Source organism: Rutidosis leptorrhynchoides, chromosome 1 (assembly GCF_046630445.1).
Source record: "Rutidosis leptorrhynchoides isolate AG116_Rl617_1_P2 chromosome 1, CSIRO_AGI_Rlap_v1, whole genome shotgun sequence".
Taxonomy (NCBI): domain Eukaryota; kingdom Viridiplantae; phylum Streptophyta; class Magnoliopsida; order Asterales; family Asteraceae; genus Rutidosis; species Rutidosis leptorrhynchoides.
In genome coordinates this window covers 120,772,278-120,790,655 of record NC_092333.1, presented here as the reverse complement: position 1 = coordinate 120,790,655, position 18,378 = coordinate 120,772,278, and the positions used below count along the sequence as shown (strand labels likewise).

The 18,378-nt window shown below is 31.2% G+C and overlaps 2 protein-coding genes across 2 annotated transcripts; both read left to right on the top strand.

Annotated features, from left to right (window-relative positions):
• The first annotated feature begins 1,154 nt into the window (after nucleotides 1-1,154).
• LOC139888649 (uncharacterized) lies at nucleotides 1,155-8,042 on the top strand. The gene is made up of 13 exons (XM_071871646.1): nucleotides 1,155-1,191; nucleotides 1,541-1,762; nucleotides 2,058-2,406; nucleotides 4,886-5,324; nucleotides 5,442-5,828; nucleotides 6,019-6,155; nucleotides 6,240-6,321; nucleotides 6,415-6,466; nucleotides 6,557-6,909; nucleotides 6,958-7,027; nucleotides 7,121-7,180; nucleotides 7,257-7,489; nucleotides 7,584-8,042. Exons 1-13 carry the CDS (start codon nucleotides 1,155-1,157, stop codon nucleotides 8,040-8,042), a joined length of 2,880 nt encoding a protein of 959 aa, XP_071727747.1.
• On the top strand, nucleotides 8,039-8,449 carry LOC139888644 (uncharacterized). The gene has a single exon (XM_071871643.1). The coding sequence runs from the start codon at nucleotides 8,039-8,041 to the stop codon at nucleotides 8,447-8,449; it is 411 nt and encodes a 136-aa protein (XP_071727744.1).
• Nucleotides 8,450-18,378: the final 9,929 nt, after the last annotated feature.

Here is an 18,378-nt window from a genome sequence, read left to right as displayed (position 1 = left end):
CAATTGGGTATTGCTCGATTGGTTTGCAAAGCCTTTTTTAATTAAGCAAGCCGAGCATCCATTGGTTTATCAAAGGCTTTTCTTTGATCATTTACCTGTAGGGTCTTGGGGTATCCCTCAGATGATTTATCTTTACCATCGTTGTTTGGTAAATAAAAACCCTAATGCCATTTTATTTTGATGGAAAATACACCCAAGACGGGCTCCGTTATTTAAAAGAAGCATTAAACTGCAAATTAGTAGAGGCTGTTTATGTTTATGGATTGGTGATGTTTGCATCTCACGGTGTAAATGAAAAGGATATCAGTTTAAAAATTCTTAATCAGACATTCCCACCGATACTGGATTATGTGGTTGCTGTGAGAACAAAGGTTTATGACCTCATACATCAAACATGGAGAAGGAACCGCCATCCTTTTGAATTCGTGGCAACGAGGTGCCCTATATCCGGCCACAAAGGTTATTTGCCACACATTCATGGGTTTGAACTCACGATACCAGAATGCATGTTGTGCTTTTGGGCTTATGAGTTGAAGCTTTTTGTGAACCGATATGGGTATAATTAGATTTATGTTTTTTTAGCCTACAATTAGATTTATGTTAGTATTATGGGAAAAAAATCTTTTTGTAACAACTATTGAAATTACTCCTGTAATTTTAATATAAATTTATCCTTATATCATGATAACAGTGTTGGGCCATTTTTTCTGTTAACAAAGTCTGTATTACTAACAGCACTATAGTTTCTAACCAATTCCTTTAAGTATAGTAGAATAAACTAATAAACACTAATATAAATAGTTCTTAGTTGATTCAAAATTGTGATTACTTACAAATCAAATTTACCATAGACTAATCCCTACACAATAGGGATGTAAATTCCTGTTATCAATAAAGTCAAGTACAACACAAAACATTTCTTTATCCGTTGGTATTTAGTCAATAACCATAATCTCGTTTTGAAATTTGAAATTGTGGATCATAAGAAACATAATCATTCGTTATCTTCAAAAACCTAAGTTTTAGGATATGTTTGATAAAACTTGATTGTCATGAATAATAACTTGAGAAGATCTTCACGTTTAAATAAATCAAATCAAAATGAGACAAATGTTTCGGAACCAGCTACAAATAAGCGAAAACACCATACAAAGATGAAGGATTCCTTTGATGTTAATGCATCAAATCCAGGTACTACTTACTGTTTGCATTAATCTGAATGTTAGAGAAAGTTACTCTTGGCATATATTTTCAGATTTAGTATTCATGCATATTCACTATACATCAAATTTAAATACTAATACATCTCTATTATTTTTAGAAATTTCTTCCACTGCAAAGACAATCGTTGGTAACTTTATGATGAAACACAAAAAAGAAAGTAGAATAGCAGCAATTGGACAACAATCCTCCCCATCGTGTTCAATACTAACAGGTGTTTCATGCTATTACAACTATATTTTTGTAATCTATGGTGTATATATGAAAATAATATTCATTCTGTATTTCTAAACTAAAATCTAATACATTGGTTATTCAGATATAACCAACACAACTGGATCAAACTTTGTGACTTCATCTAGAACACAATATACATCAAATATGATGAAAGAAAACATTTTTGAACATACGACAAATACAACGGGTGAATGTTTATATAACATTGCAACTCCTGCACCGTTAACACCATCTCTGAGAATATCAAATCAATCACTTACTAATAGTGATAAATGTTACACTACATCATACAGTGGATCCAAAGGTAATTATTTGTGACATATATAATATTCAAACCTGTTTTATTTTAAAAATGTACATACTTACTTTTTTAAGTCTGCATTTTTACAAGTACGGTCAAAGCGGAATCAAAACAACAGGCATCAGAAGGAAAATATTACACTGATACCTTTTGACATTGACCAAGCAAACTCCGATGATCTTCAAAATAAATCATTCAAAGGAACTTCAAAGGGTTGTTCTTATAACTTTTTTTTTTAATTTGTTAAACTATTATATATTTTTTAAAGTAAACCAATAAATTGTTTTTTTTTTGGCAGACAACGTTGATTACGGCGATCTTACTTATATATGTTCCGCTTGTGGTGCTAAATTATGGCATAAAGAGACGAAAGTAGGAAAACAAACAAACGGTTTCGCCCAGGCATTCTCACTTTGTTGTTTGAAAGGTAAAATAACGCTACCCGAGTTCAACAAATCTCCTCCTAAACTCATTTGGGATCTATATACTAACAATCATCCGAAGAGTCAACATTTCATTGAGAATGTTCGACAGTACAACATGATTTTTGCATTTACTTCCATGGGTGGCAAGGTGGGCGATCGTGTAAACAAAACTCGTGGCCCTTATACATTTTATACATGGTCAAAATTGTCACCAATATGGAGGTTTATTGCCAACGGATGGTCGAAAACCAAGATTCGGACAATTATACATATATGATACTGTAAATGAAACAAATAACAGGAAAGAAGCAATTAGGTATGATTCGTCTAATTCATATAGATTAACATCAAATAAACAATGTAGGAAATAAATATATGAGAATATTAACATTGATATTGTGACAACCCGGAAATTTTTGACCAAATTTAAACTTTATCTTTAAATGATTTAACATTTCCGACACGATAAGCAAAGTCTATGAAGTTGAATCTCAAAATTTTAGAACTGTTTCATTACATTTGACTGCTCTCGACGATTCATGAACAATTATATGTATGTATATATATATATGTACAAGTAAAAATGACTTTCCTACAGTAAAACACTATTTGCTACAGTAAAATGACTTTGCTACAGTAAAACACTATTTGCTACAGTAAAACACTATTTGCTACAGTGAAACCGTATTTTGCTACAGTAAACACTATTTGGTACAGTAAACACTATTTGCTACAGTAAATACTATTTGCTATAGTAAACACTATTTGCTATAGTAAACACTATTTGCTACAGTAAACACTATTTGATGTCGACGAACTAGCAAACAAAAATGGATAAGACGGCCATGCGATCGCATGGCAAAAACACTGAAAACTCATGCGATCGCATGAGGTACTGTAGCAGGCCACATACTATAAAAGCTCAATTCATTCCTTCGAATTATTATTTTTTTATATTATTATTATTATTATTATTATTATTATTATTATTAAGATTAATATTATTATTATTAATCTTATTATAATATTATTATTAGTAGTATATATACCTAAAATACTACGACGAGGTTATGAGCGTGTCACCTTCAAAATGAGTTTTTGATCGGGATAGAGCTAAGGAAATTATGGGTTATTGCCAAGGAGGTTATGGGTAATGTTTGAGGGTATATTTGTGAATCAAATCTAGTGTTTATCATCTCTGTTGTGTCTACGTACTTTCCTACAATATTGAATCTCAATATTGATACGTAAGCACTCATATTTTATCTTTTATACATTAATTGTGTATCCATGTCTAGTGCTCGAGTATATATATTTACGCATGCTTGTATGCTAAATTTTGTCATTAAAAAGTTATGATTAATCACGAAGTAAATACATATATTACTGATAAAAGGTATATGATATGCATGTTTTTGGAAAGCTGGCGAAAAATCAATAACTTTTCATTTAGAAATCGCGTAATTTCGGTAAATGAATTAAAAGATATGATCAACTGAATTATGATTGATATTGATTGAAATTGCTTTTGAAACTTGTTTGTAAGAATAATAAATTGGATTTTTGAATATTACCAGCCAAGTAAATGAATCCATATATAAGGCACGTCTCGTTTTGTTGAATTATTGTCAAAATTGACTTTTTGAAACGACTTTAGATAACTTTTGTATGTCGATCTCGAGTATTAGGATTGTTATACACTATGACCTGACCTAGCTTGATAGACATTTATTGACCAACATATGTTCTCTAGGTTGAGATCTACGGTTATTTGGTAATCCGAGTTTCGATCACATTTTGGTGAACGACTTTATATGCTGCTAAGGTGAGTTTCATTTACTCCCTTTTTAATTGCTTTTGTAATCTATATTTTTGGGCTGAGAATACATGCACTTTATTTTAAACGCAATGGATACAAGTGCATACTAAATTCTACACCGAGTTTGAACCGAAAATCCCTTAGCTTTGGTAACTAGTAACTGCCGGTTATAAGAACTGGTGGGTGCGAGTAGTAGTATATGGATCCATAGGGCTTGATAACCCCGTCCGAGCTAGAGCACTAGCCTTTTAACGAACGTATGCTATTTGAGAAGCGTACACGTTAGTTTGCGTGTATTATTAATATGATTATACAAAGGGTACAAATTATATATACGTTAAGTTTAGTTACCAGGGTGCTCAATTTCGTAGAATATTTTGATAAACGTTTCTGGATTGAACAACTGAAATCTTGTGATCCACCTTTATATACAGATTATGCGCAACATTAAAACTATGAACTCACCAACCTTTGTGTTGACACTTGTTAGCATGTTTATTCTCAGGTTCCCTAGAAGTCTTCCGCTGTTTGCTTATATGTTAGACAAGCTATGTGCATGGAGTCATACATGGCATATTTTTCAAGGAAACATTGCATTCACCAAATCATCACCATGTATCTTATTTTGACTGCATTATCAACGGAAGTATTATTGTAAATTATTATATTACGGTGATTGTCTATATGTAGAAATCATCAGATGTCGAAAACCTTTGATTTAAATATTCATTTATGGTGTGCCTTTTCAAAAGAATGCAATGCTTACAAAACGTATCATATAGAGGTCAAATACCTCGCAATGAAATCGATGAATGACGTGTTCGTCCATATGGATTTGGAGCGATCGTCACAGATATTTACGATTTGTTGAATTCATAACAGTGTAAAAAACAGAACAAAGGCTTCGTCTTCATGCTATTCACTCGACGAGGATCTCATTTGTCAATTAATGGAAGTTCTCGATGAAGATAATCATCTTGTCAAGATGTTTCAGATGGCTCGTGACCGGTTCCTAGAAACAACTAATATGCAGATGAAAATTAAGTTAATTGGTAGACGAACCATAGATGGACGTAATTACAATCTGCCAACGGTAGACGAACTTGCAGCACTTATTGTAGGTGATATCAATGTATCTTCCTATGATGAAAGGGATATTATAATTGACAGTCGTATTGAAGGCTTAAAAAGAATTTCTGAGCTTCACCCCGAATATTTAGCTCTACAATATCCACTTCTGTTTATTTATGCAGAAGATGGGTACAGGACAGACATTCTTCGTCATGATGTCGATGAGCATTCCACAAGAGTGAAAAAGAGGGTTAGTATGCGTGAATTCTTCGCATATAAACTTCATGAACGTGCTGTTCCCACACTTGTGCACTTGGGTCGTAAGTTGTATCAATAATTTATAGTTGATGCTTACATTATGATTCAGGCCGAAAGAATCTCATACATCAGGAAAAATCAGAATATTTTAAGAGCAGATACTTTCACCAACTTAATGAATTCAGCGGCATCAGGTTCTTCGGAGAATAGTATGATGGGAAATAGGATAAAACCTCCTTCCTCATTCACGGGGAGTGCTAGATATATGATTGAGAATTATCGTTATGCTATGGCACTTTGTCGTGTATTTGGCTATCCCGACTTATTTTTAACTTTCACATGTAATCCAAAGTGGCCAGAAATCACAAGAGTTTTAATGGGGACCGGTTTTAAAGCAGAAGATAAACCATCTTTTTGTTCAAGGATGTTTAAAATGAAGCTCGATCAACTGATGAAAGATATAAGAAAAAAAAATTATTTGGTACTGTTAAAGCAGGTTTGTCTATTACCTTTTAATTAGTTTTTGTATATAATCTTCTGTTAAATTAATTTTTTATAGGTAATGAGTACATAGTATATGAATAATCACTAATATACAACAAACTTTAGATTATTCAATAATATAAAACATCCTTATTAATAATTTGTTTCTTTATTTTTTAGAAGTCTATACCGTGGAATTTCAGAAACGTGGTTTGCTTCATGACCATATATGCTTATTCCTTGATGAAAGAAACAAAATGCCTCAACCAGAAGATGTAGATAAGTATATATTCGCTGAAATACCGGATGAAATCAACGAACCAGAACTTTATCAACTCGTGTCAGATTTAATTATACACGACCCTTGCGGTGAAAAGAATCCATCGTGCCCGTGCACTAATTCAGACTGAAAATGTATAAAAAGGTTTCCAAAACCTTTCTCAGATGTAACAAAAACTGATGAAGACGGTTATCTAATTTACCGGAGAAGGGATGATGGAAGAACGGTAACATAACAAGGTCATGAATTGGATAACAGAAGTGTGGTAGCTTATAAGCCTTACCTCCTAAAAAGGTACCAAGCTCATCTCAATGTTTAGTGGTGTAACCAAGTTGCTTCAATTAGTTATTTGTTCAAATATATCAACAAAGGTAATGATAGGATTACAGCGCAGCTCTGTGATACAGAAACTGATGAAATTAAAGAATACTATGATTGTTGATATGTTTCATCTTGTGAAGCCATTTGGAGGATTTTGAAGTTCGATATACATCATCATTACCCCGGCGTTATAAGACTACCGTTCCATTTGGAGGGACAACAGCAAATCATTTTTGATGAAGAGGAATTAATTGATGAAGTATTAGAAAAGCCATCAGTCAATACGTCAATGTTTATCGAATGGATGAATTGTAATGTTTGTAACCAAGAAGCACGCGAATTGACTTATGTAGAGTTCCCGACAAAGTTCATTTGGAACAAAGATAATAGGAGTTGGATTAGGCATAAAAGAAACACCGGTGCAATTGGACATATTCATCATGTGGCACCAGCGTCCAGTGATCTGTTTTTTCTTAGAATACTACTCAACAAGGTTAAAGGTCCAACTTCCTATCAAGATATCTGAACGGTAAATGGTCAGGTATTTAATAGCTACAGAGATTCTTGCAACGATTTAGGTTTATTGGATGATGATAAGGAGTATATAAAAGGTATACAAGAGGCGTTTTTTGGGGAGGGTGGTCATTTCATCAGAAAATTATTTGCACAATTACTATTATCTAACATTATGAGTTGACCTGAAGTTGTATTTGAGAAAACATTTCGATATTTATCGGTGGATATCGTTCATCCCCACAGAACAGGTAAGGATATTTAAATTATATTATACTTAAATTGTCATATTTACTATATTAATAAATTAAATTTTATTCATTGCAGAAACACAAATTGAGATTGAACTATTAAAAGATTTGACATTACAAGAGATTGAAAAATTAATTCAACGCAATAGTAGTACATTGAGAAGTTTTAGTTCAATGCCTTGCCCATCGAATCATACAAGAAATATTTCAAAAAACCGTCTTATTATAGATGAGCTCTCCTATGAAAAAAGTAAACTTGCAAATGAACATTCAGATTTCATTACAAAGTTAACATCCGAACAAACGAAGGCATATGATCAGATAATAAAAGCTGTTGATCACGGCAAATGAGCTGTGTTCTTTTTTTTATGGTTATGGTGGTACTGGAAAAACCTTCCTTTAGAAAACACTCTCAGTTGCATTGTGCAGTAAAGGAGAAATTGTTTTAAATGTTGCGTCAAGTGAGATAGCAGCTTTGCTATTATCTAGAGGTCGGACGGCTCATTCACGTTTTCACATACCGCTTCATCCTACGGATGAGTCATTTTGTACTATTTCTACAAGCAACAAATTGGGTGAGCTCATTAGGAGGATAAAACTGCTTATTTGGGATGAGGCCCCGATGGTTAACAAGATGTGCATTGAAGCACTGAATCATTCTATGCATGATATATGTCGTCAATCTAATACTGATAGTATGGATACTCTGTTTCGGGGTAAAATAGTTGTGTTTAGTGGTGATTTTAGACAAATATTACCTGTTATTCAAAAAGGTAAAAGAGAAGATATAGTAGATGCATCTCTAAATTCTTCCTATTTTTGGGATTATGTTACTGTTTTAAAACTTACAGTTAACATATGAGATTATGTGGTATTGAAACTGATGCCGATACTAGAAGTTTTGCTCAATGGATACTTGATATAGGCAACGGTGATGTCGGTGAATCTGAAGACGGAGTTTTTGATATTGAAATTCCACAAGATCTTTTAATAATAGATATTGATGATCCAATTGGTTCTATCATCTCAACTATTTATCCAGATTATCTTCTTAATCTTGGTAATACAGAATATTATCAGCAACGTGCAATTCTTGCTCCAACTCATGAAGTAGTTAACATCATTACTGATAGAATGATGATGTGTTTGGAAGGAGAAGAAAGGTCATATTTGAGCTCAGACAGTATATGTGCGTCACAAAGAGACGCTGACTTTAATAATAAACTATACACTACCGATTTCCTAAATAGTATTGAAGTTGGTGGCTAACCAAAGCACAATATGTGGCTCAAAATTGATGTACCAGTTATGTTACTTCGAAATATAGATTAGGCAGGAGGTTTGTGTAACGGTACACGTTTACAAATTGTTCACTTAGGAGAAAAAATCATCAAAGCAAAATTTTTAACCGAGTCAAACATGGGGAAGATTACAGCTTTATCACGTATGCTTATCGTACCGACGGACAAGAGAATACCTTTTCGATTCCAAAGAAGACAATATCCATTGTCGGTGTGCTTTGCAATGACAATAAATAAAAGTCAAGGACAATCACTATCGCGTGTCGGTTTATTTATTTTAAAACCGGTCATTAGTCATGGACAACAATACGTTGCACTATCTCGTATTACAAATCGACAATGAATCAAGATATTAATCTTAGACAAGGATAACAAACTATCCAACACAACAAAAAATGTGGTATACAAAGAAGTCTTGCAACACTTATAGAGTTAATTGAAGAAATGTTTTAAATAATTTCCATTTGTATGGTATCTATGAACTATTATGTATGTATAATGTTTTTTTTTAAATATTTGAAGTATGTTAAATTATTATGAGATCCATCAAGTCTAATCTATTTTTTAAATATGTTTCATTCATATCAGATATATGATACATAGTATATGTTTTAATGTTATGTTACTAATATTATACGTACGCTATCTTTGAAATAATATTAAATTCAACGTGCAATGCACGGGCTCTTAAACCTAGTATGTATATATATATATATATATATATATATATATATATATATATATATATATATATATATAGCATAAATGGGTTGCTCAAAACAAATAAAACGACAATTTTGGTGAATTAAATCTGTAACAACGATGTTGTTGCTGTTCATACTCTCTCCTTCATGATTCGTGCGACTGAGCGTTCTCACGTGCGTAGAAGCTGTCATTGGTGTGTAGGGCAGCTGTCATGTGACATTTGGAATTTAGCATAGTGGAGGTTGCGATAAAGAGTCTAGCTAAATTTCAACCTCCACGTTTTGTCACCTATGAGGTGAGTACATAGCTAATAGAACTACCTTTGAGAAGGGAATTGTGCATTGTCGGATTGAACCCATGCAAGAGATGACGGACAAATCTTGGAACTTCCCAAGGTATTCCATTTCATTATTTGTACGCGTAATATTTTAATTGGGAAGCATCAAGTTGTAGCCGCATTTGGGAATTGATGGGATGTCGTCGGATTGCATGGATTGCTGGGGCGCCATGAACTATGCCTTGTTCTGGTTCCAGTTCATTTTCCATTATACTGCGAACCGCGCAGAAGGGATGCGTTACGCGCTCTAAGCTGCATCTTGGGGACAGTACAAAATCCACTCGGGTGCGCACCATGCAGGGTCTGGCGCACCGCGCAATGAAGCTGATTAAAAAAAAGAGAATTTTGTGACTAAGTGGGTGTCTCTAATTAGTATCATAGTGGAGGTTTAAGGGAAATAGGTAATCCACTTCAGGATTATCTATGCTTAAACCATTGATTTATAGGGATTATGTGATGTGAATGGGACTGTAAACCGTGGGAAATACGATTGGGATGGTAAAACGTGAAATTGCGGTGACTTGAAAGAAATTCAGGAAATGAGGATTATTTGCTCGATCTTAAGGAGGTTATCGGGCTGGATATGTGACACGAGTGATGTGAGTGTGTTTGGCTACTACAAATACATCTCTACAATCACATATAATCCCCAGTGGCATACTTGAAGGAGGGGGTGAATGCTTAAAAGGGGAAAATAATTAAGTGGATATGAATGTGCCCTTACATAATAACATACGTAGTTTACATTATTCTATACAGCAGGATAATATACTCTTAAATGAATGTGAGGTGATTTGTATACCACTTAAAATTAGTCATACACAACTAATCATATTTTAAGGTGTTAGTACATTACAATAAGTATTTTTCTAAACGTAACTCTTAGGACTACCGTAAGGTTTTTGACATGCAATTTAGAGTTGTAATCTACTCATAACCACTCACTAACCACTTCACTCGCTACCTTATTGTACCATCAACAGTGGCGATCTTAGGTAGTAACCCACGGGGTCCTGTGATACTGCTAGTTCGGATTATTTTTTTACAAAATACTTTTTAAATTGTACAAGACACTGTTAAAATCAAACTTTAGGACCTCGTATATTTGGGGGATTTAAATTCTTTTAAGTGATCAACCACTAAAAAATCCTTCAAGCATAAATAGCTTCATAAAAAAATTTCGGGACCAAATTAAATTTTCATCCCAGATACGTCACTGATCATCAATAATGCATATTTCAATTTCTTAACCTTAGCGATTATCGTGTACTTATATATTAACAGTGGTTAATATTTCAGTTGGGAATTTATGATTGACGCATACGACAACTTGGATCATACCATCGGGGGCTGTGGATGGAATCCCGATCCAAATGCAACGTGTCAGAGAATTTTCAATACGGAAAGGGAAACCGCAATTCGAACTATAGTCCAGAAAGCTATTGAGGGCTATACTCCAACCCTACTGAGAAGGGTGGAACTTTTACTCGACGCACAGCTTGAGGAACAAGGATAAACAGGGAACAAGGATAAAGAGAGTATAGACACACTTTATTTCTATATTCTTATATATTTATGTATATGGACAATTATTAAAAATATTTTAAAATGAAATATTGAACAACGGATTTGGGTTAAAGGGGGTAATTAATATATACTCGTATTATATATTTTTCTAATAGAATAATGTATGTCTTTGGTGATAATGATTTTCGAAACTTTGATTATAATAAAGATTTGGGTCTTTTGTCTCTATAGAAGAAAAATGGATGGAATATCTTTTTTTCTAACGGCAAGTTTTGCATCAGTGTATCATTTATTTTACCGACACTCATCATTTGAACACACACATGCGTTCGGGAGGAAACCCGAATCGTATTACACGAACCCGATCCTTTAACCATCCCGAGGGGCAGACGGACCGGGTTTGAATCCTGAATGGATCCGGGAGAAAAATCCCCTGATGTCAATATGAATATCTATATTTCAGACAGATTAATTAATAGGATGGACAGAGTGAGGCTCGAACCCATGACCTAACCCCCAACACCAACACACAAGGTGAAGGGGATGCCGTTGAAGCAATGCTTCGTTGGCAAAAAATGGATGGAATATAGATCACAATCACCAAATTTATGTTTTATATGGTAGCTTGTAGTACTATTTATTCGATTCAAAATTATGAAAGTTGCCTTTTCTAGAAAGTTATTAAAATATAACCCTTTACGTAAATCTTTTGTATAACGTTTGAGCATTGACAAATACAGTAATAAACTCAACCAAAATGCCTTTAGAATTTAAACATGCATTCGTGGTATCTTTTTGCTAAAATAACTCAATGCCGATTAATAATGCATATACGTACCTGACGCATGACAAGGGATATTATGGTCTTTTCTATATAAATATAATGAATACGGGAACTGGAGCCCCAAAGGGGTCAAATAAGGAAAAAAATGTTTGGCTGCTAGAAGTGTTTTTAACCCATAATGATTCTATCAAGACACTGTCATTATGGGGTTTAGCTATAAATAGTTAAACACATGCCTAAATCAACACAAGATTTAAACAAGAATTAAATACATTCTCTCATTAAATAACTAGCCAAAAACAAGGCAACAACTCAAGAACCATCTTAAAACACAGTGGAACAATGCTTGAAAATACACCCAGGCGGACCATAGTACCACAAAAGAAAAAAGAAATGGCACCCGAAAAATGCATATAGTTGCGTGGAGAAGTGGAAAAACTAGTAAAAATTAAACTTTCCAAGTTTTACAATATAGTTAACTTATTAAGTTTTACAAACTAACACAAAAGTTTTTTCCTTTTTATAAATGAACCACATCATAAGTTACCTTCTAATTTTACAAACTTTAACAAAAGTTTTAACTTTTTGTAAATGAACCACAAAACTTTTCGCTTATTACAAATTAACCACATATCTTTTAAATTTTTAATAACTACTTATTATTATTAATATTATTAATATTATTATCATTATTATTATTATCATTATCATTATTGTTATTATAATAATTATTATTATTTTATTATTATTATTATTATTATTATTATTATAATTATTATTATTATTATTATTATTATTATTATTATTATTATTATTATTATTATTATTATTATTATACTAAAAGGCAAAGTTTTAAATAATTAACTTTTTAAATTTTACAAACTAACACAAAAGTTTTTACTTTTTATAAATGAACCAAATCATAAGTTAAAATTTCTAAGTTTTACAAACTATCATAAAAGATCTTAATTTTTATAATGAACCACCTAATTTTTCACTTACTACAAATCAACCACATACTTTCACTTTTTAATAACTACATATTATTATTATTATTATTTTTATTTCACTATACTAAAAGGCAAAGTTTTAAATATTTAACTTTTTAAATTTTACAAACTAACACAAAAGTTTTTTGCTTTTTATAAATGAACCAAATCACAAGTTAAACTTTCTAAGTTTTACAAACTATCATAAAAGATCTTAATTTTTATAATGAACCACCAAAATTTTCACTTATTACAAATCAACCACATACTTTCACTTTTTAATAACTACTTATTATTATTATTATTATTATTATTATTATTATTATTATTATTATTATTATTATTATTATTATTATTATTATTATTATTATTATTATTATTATTATTATTATTATTATTTTTAAATAGTTAACTTTCTAAATTTTACAAACTAACACAAAAGTTTTTACTTTTTATAAATGAACCAAATCATAAGTTAAACTTTCTAAGTTTTACAAACTATCATAAAAGATATTAATTTTTATAATGAACCACCAAATTTTTCACTTACTACAAATCAACCACATACTTTCACTTTTTAATAGCTACTTATTATTATTATTATTATTATTATTATTATTATTATTATTATTATTATTATTATTATTATAAGGCAAAGTTATAAATAGTTAACTTTCTATATTTTACAAACTAACACAAAAGTTTTTACTTTTTATAAATGAACCGAATCATAAGTTAAAATTTCTAAGTTTTACAAACTATCATAAAAGATCTTTATTTTTATAATGAACCACCAAACTTTTCACTTATTACAAATCAACCACATAACTTCACTTTTTGATAACTACTACTTATTATTATTATTATTATTATTATTATTATTATTATTATTATTATTATTATTATTATTATTATTATTATTATTATTATTATTATTATTATTATTATTATTATTACTATTATTATTATTATTATTATTATTATTATTATTATTATTATTATTATTATTATTATTATTATTATTACTACGATTATTATTATTATTATTATTATTATTATTATTATTATTATTATTATTATTATTATTATTATTATTATATTCACTTGTTACAAATCAATCACGTGTTTAACTTTTTCACTTATTACAAATTAGCCACATAACTCTTTACTTTATAATACGCGAGTGTGTTCATATATATATATATATATATATATATATATATATATATATATATATATATATATATATATATATATATATATATATATAAAATCAAGAGGGAAACACTTTTTTTGGAAAAAAAAGGAGAAAGTAAAGTTTTTTCTTTTTTATTTTTTATTTTTTACAAACATTAAGATCACGTGAAAACATAAACATTTAAAAAGAAACTTTGTGATAAATGTTTTTATTTTGACTAAATTATGCTTGAAGAAATATAAAATTTGATATTGCTTTAAACATACCTATATTCCGACGCAATATCATTTATATTTCATCAGCTTTTACCGAAACGAAGACATTCAAATGTATAATTCACGAGAAAAATGACAAAAGTAAACACGATCTTGAAGTTTGATAAAACAACGATAAAATGACGGATTCAAACCAAATATGTATCAAGATAATGTTTACCCGAATGCAAGTTCAAGATGATCGAAGAGAAGAGTTCAAATAAAAAGTTCCAAGTCGATATACGTAAACACGGGATAAACAGAGAGCAAAACATAAAATAAAAATAAGAAAACTGTCGGCTATACTTACGCGAAACGTGTGAGGGTCTACGTGAAACGCGTAGTATTTAAGTCTTACGCGGATCGTGTGGGCATCTACGCGAAATGCGTAATCTTTTGTTCAGATCCAAATTCCAAATGTAAATGGGATGGTTTCTTTTCTGTTTAATATTACTTCTTTTTTTTTAGTGGTACAGCAAGAAAGGCAGTGTACACTCATTTCACCTACTACTTGAATCTCAAACTCTTATAATACGGAGTACATATACAGTGAAGTGACATATAGAAAAAAAGAGTTACCAGAGAGAGATACAGAGTGAGAAGTAGTACACAGTTCAAAGAGAAAATCCATATACAACATCACAATTATTTTCATTTACTGTATTTTATTTTCAGTTTCAAAATTCAATATTTAGGATAGTTTTTATTTCAAGGGTGTATTGTTCGCGATTAAGGGTATTATTGTACGCGCTAAAGGGGTGTTATTATTGTAATTTTCTACCGTTTAAAGTAAATGAGAGTGAAGATTTTCGTAAGTATATTCTGGTAAAATTATCGTTATCAGTTTTTATCGTTATTATTATGTTTGTACATTTATATTTTCATATTTTCCTTAGTATAATGAGTAGCTAATTTCCCTAGTGTTTGCTTAGATGTAGAGCCCCTAGTGAAATGGATTGTTATCACTTGTAAAAATTAAAATGTAACTTTAGTATTTTTAACATTGAGCCTAATTAAAAGAACCATTATTATGTACTTGGATATTTAACCCCTGTCACTTAATTTATTAGATTAAAATAACGAAAGTTATTTTTATTTATATAAATTAAGCTTCAACATTTAAAAGTGATTTAGACGAACTCATGAATAAATTACTAACACTAAATTAGGAATAAGGTTCGGTGGTTTGGGTAATATCATTAGCTACATAAAAGTGAAATTGTAAAAAGGGAAACCGTTATGATTTGGGTTTTGGCGAAGGTCAAAACTGGGTTGGGTCTCAATTTAAATGCTTAAAGACTAGTAACTATCTAAATATAATCCAATGAAAATTAGATTTAATTTAGTTAGTCAAAACTTATTATTTATTCGAAAGGAAAATATAAGTTTTATACTAAACATTTTAATACGAGCTTAAACTTAAAACAATCCATGGATCTAGAGGTGACACATTTAAGTAAACACTCCCTATTTATATATTGCTAATTATTATTATTATTATTTACGTTTATTTATTCAGTAAAGTAAAACTAAAAAAAAATTATTACACAACATTATAATTCAGTTTATTCGTCACTGTTTTGTCACATCAATCATATCATACGCGGATCGCGTATAACTCTACACGATACGCGTAGGATTTAAAACATACGCGGAAACGCGTATAATACTACGCGAAACGCGTAAGTATAGATACGGGTACTGTAGCGAATTAGGTTAAAATCTAGGGTTTTAAATATTTTATTATTATATTTAAGTTATTAATTTATAATTAGTATTAATTATGATAATTTATAATTAGTAATTAGTTTATAATTAGTTAATTATTATAATTCCTCTTAATTTATATTAATTTAGTTAAAACATGCTATTTAGTTAATTTAAATAAATTTATATTATAATTGCGCAAAACAAAATTCTAAACAAGTAGTTTTATTAAAAGTTATTATTTTATTAATTATCATTTAGTAATAAATTTATTAGTATAATTTCAATTAATTCACTTTTAAGTTAATAATTATAAATAATATATTTGTATAAATTAATAAGTAGTTCAATTAAATTAGGATTAAGTTATATTTTATTATTATGTAGTATTATCAATTCCTAATCCAAAACCCCCTTAAAATAAGTTTAACTTCAAAGACTATTAAAAAACCATTGAACACTGTCTCCCTGTGGAACGAACCGGATTTACCAACAAACTAAACTACACGGATAGGACCAGTTGCCTATATATGTTTGAAACCAAGCTGAATTCATTAAAATACCATATATACAATAAATCAATTCGTGTAACAAAACAACTCAAATCCGTTCAAAAATAAAGGTACTGTTTCAACCATCAACTTTTTGGCACCGCTGCCGGGGAGCAGTTACGTTTAAAAGATTTTAATAGACTTTAGGTTATTCAATCCTTTTATAGGAATTCATTCCTAGAAAAGCTTTTAATGTTATGATAGAAATTAATGCATGAATTTACGTTCCTCCAACACTGAATTAACTCCTCCATATCCTGAACCCGAAAGAGAATTTCACGAACGTTTAAGAGCTCAAGAAGTAGAATCTCTCGCTTTTGATTTAGAATCACTTTCATTGGATTCTAACTCTGAAAAAGATTTTCAACAAATCATTGAACCAGATATGGCTGTTACAAATCAAACGATGGAAGCATTAATGAAGGCGACAAGAACAGGTCAAGGCCTCGCAATTATTCAACCTACGATGACTGACGGCTTTGAAATAAAAGGTCAATTCCTTCACATGGTGACTAATACATGCCAATTCGGTGGAGCTCCAAATGAGGATGCTAACGAGCATCTTCGTAAGTTTGTAAGCATTTGCAAACTATTCAAAATTAAGGATGTCTCCGATGAAGTCGCATGTTTGAAAATCGTTCCATGGTCCTTAAAAGACGATGCAAGAGATTGGCTAGACTCATTACCAGAAGGTTATATCGAAAACTGGAATGACATGATGGACAAATTTTTGTCAGAATTCTTCCCTGCTTCAAAAGCAGCAAAATTGCAAAGTGATATAAATCACTTCCAACAAAAGCTTAACGAAACCCTTTATGAAGCTTGGACCCGATTCAACAAAATGCTTAGGGTATGTCCTCAACACGGGTTGAATACATTCCAAAAAGTCCAAATATTTTATAAAGGAGTAAATGTTGCTACTAGAAAAGATATCGATGTTGCAGCTGGTGGTTCGATAATGAAGAAAACACCGGAAGACGCTCACACAATCATTGCCGATATAGCAGCACATTCCCATAATTGGCATCAAGAAATAGAATTCTCTAGATCATCAACCGTTGCTAATATCGAAAGCAATGATGAAATTGCTTCTTTAAAAGTACAAATGGCAAATCAAGCAAGACAAATTGAGAAAGTAACCAAGGAAATGCATGCTATCAGGGTAGGATGTGAAATGTGCCAAGGCCCCCATCTTACCAGAGATTGTGATAAAACAACGATGGAAGAGCAAGCAAATTTCGTAGGTTACTTGCGAAAAGGTGAAATGAATTTCAACGATTTTCCAGCGATAGAAGCAAATAACCGAAAATATCCTCCAATTAACAACTACCAAACAGGAGGACCTTCAGGTTTAAATAATAATAACTATCAAGGAGGAAATCCGGTTTACTAAAACAACCGGAATTTCCAAAATCAAAATCAAAATCAAAGAAATGCACCACCAGGTTACAATAACCTAAACAACCGAAATCAACCTCAACGAATTTATCAAAATAATTTCCAACACAATCAACCACAACCACAACCACAACCACAACCACAACCACAACCACAACCACAAGCACTTATACAACCACAACCCGATAAGAAATCCGGTTTAGAAGATCTCTTAAGAGATTTTATGGTTAAGCACGAACAAACTGCAGAAATTCAAACTCAACAAATTCGAAATCAACAAGCTACGATTCAGAATTTAGAAAGAGATGTTGGAAGGATCTCACAGTTACTATCAGAGAGGCCACCAGGCGCTCTCCCCTCAAATACTCAAGTGAATCCCAACAACAATCAAACAAGGAATGAGCATGTAAATGCTATAACTACTAGAAGTGGTTTAACTGTTAACCC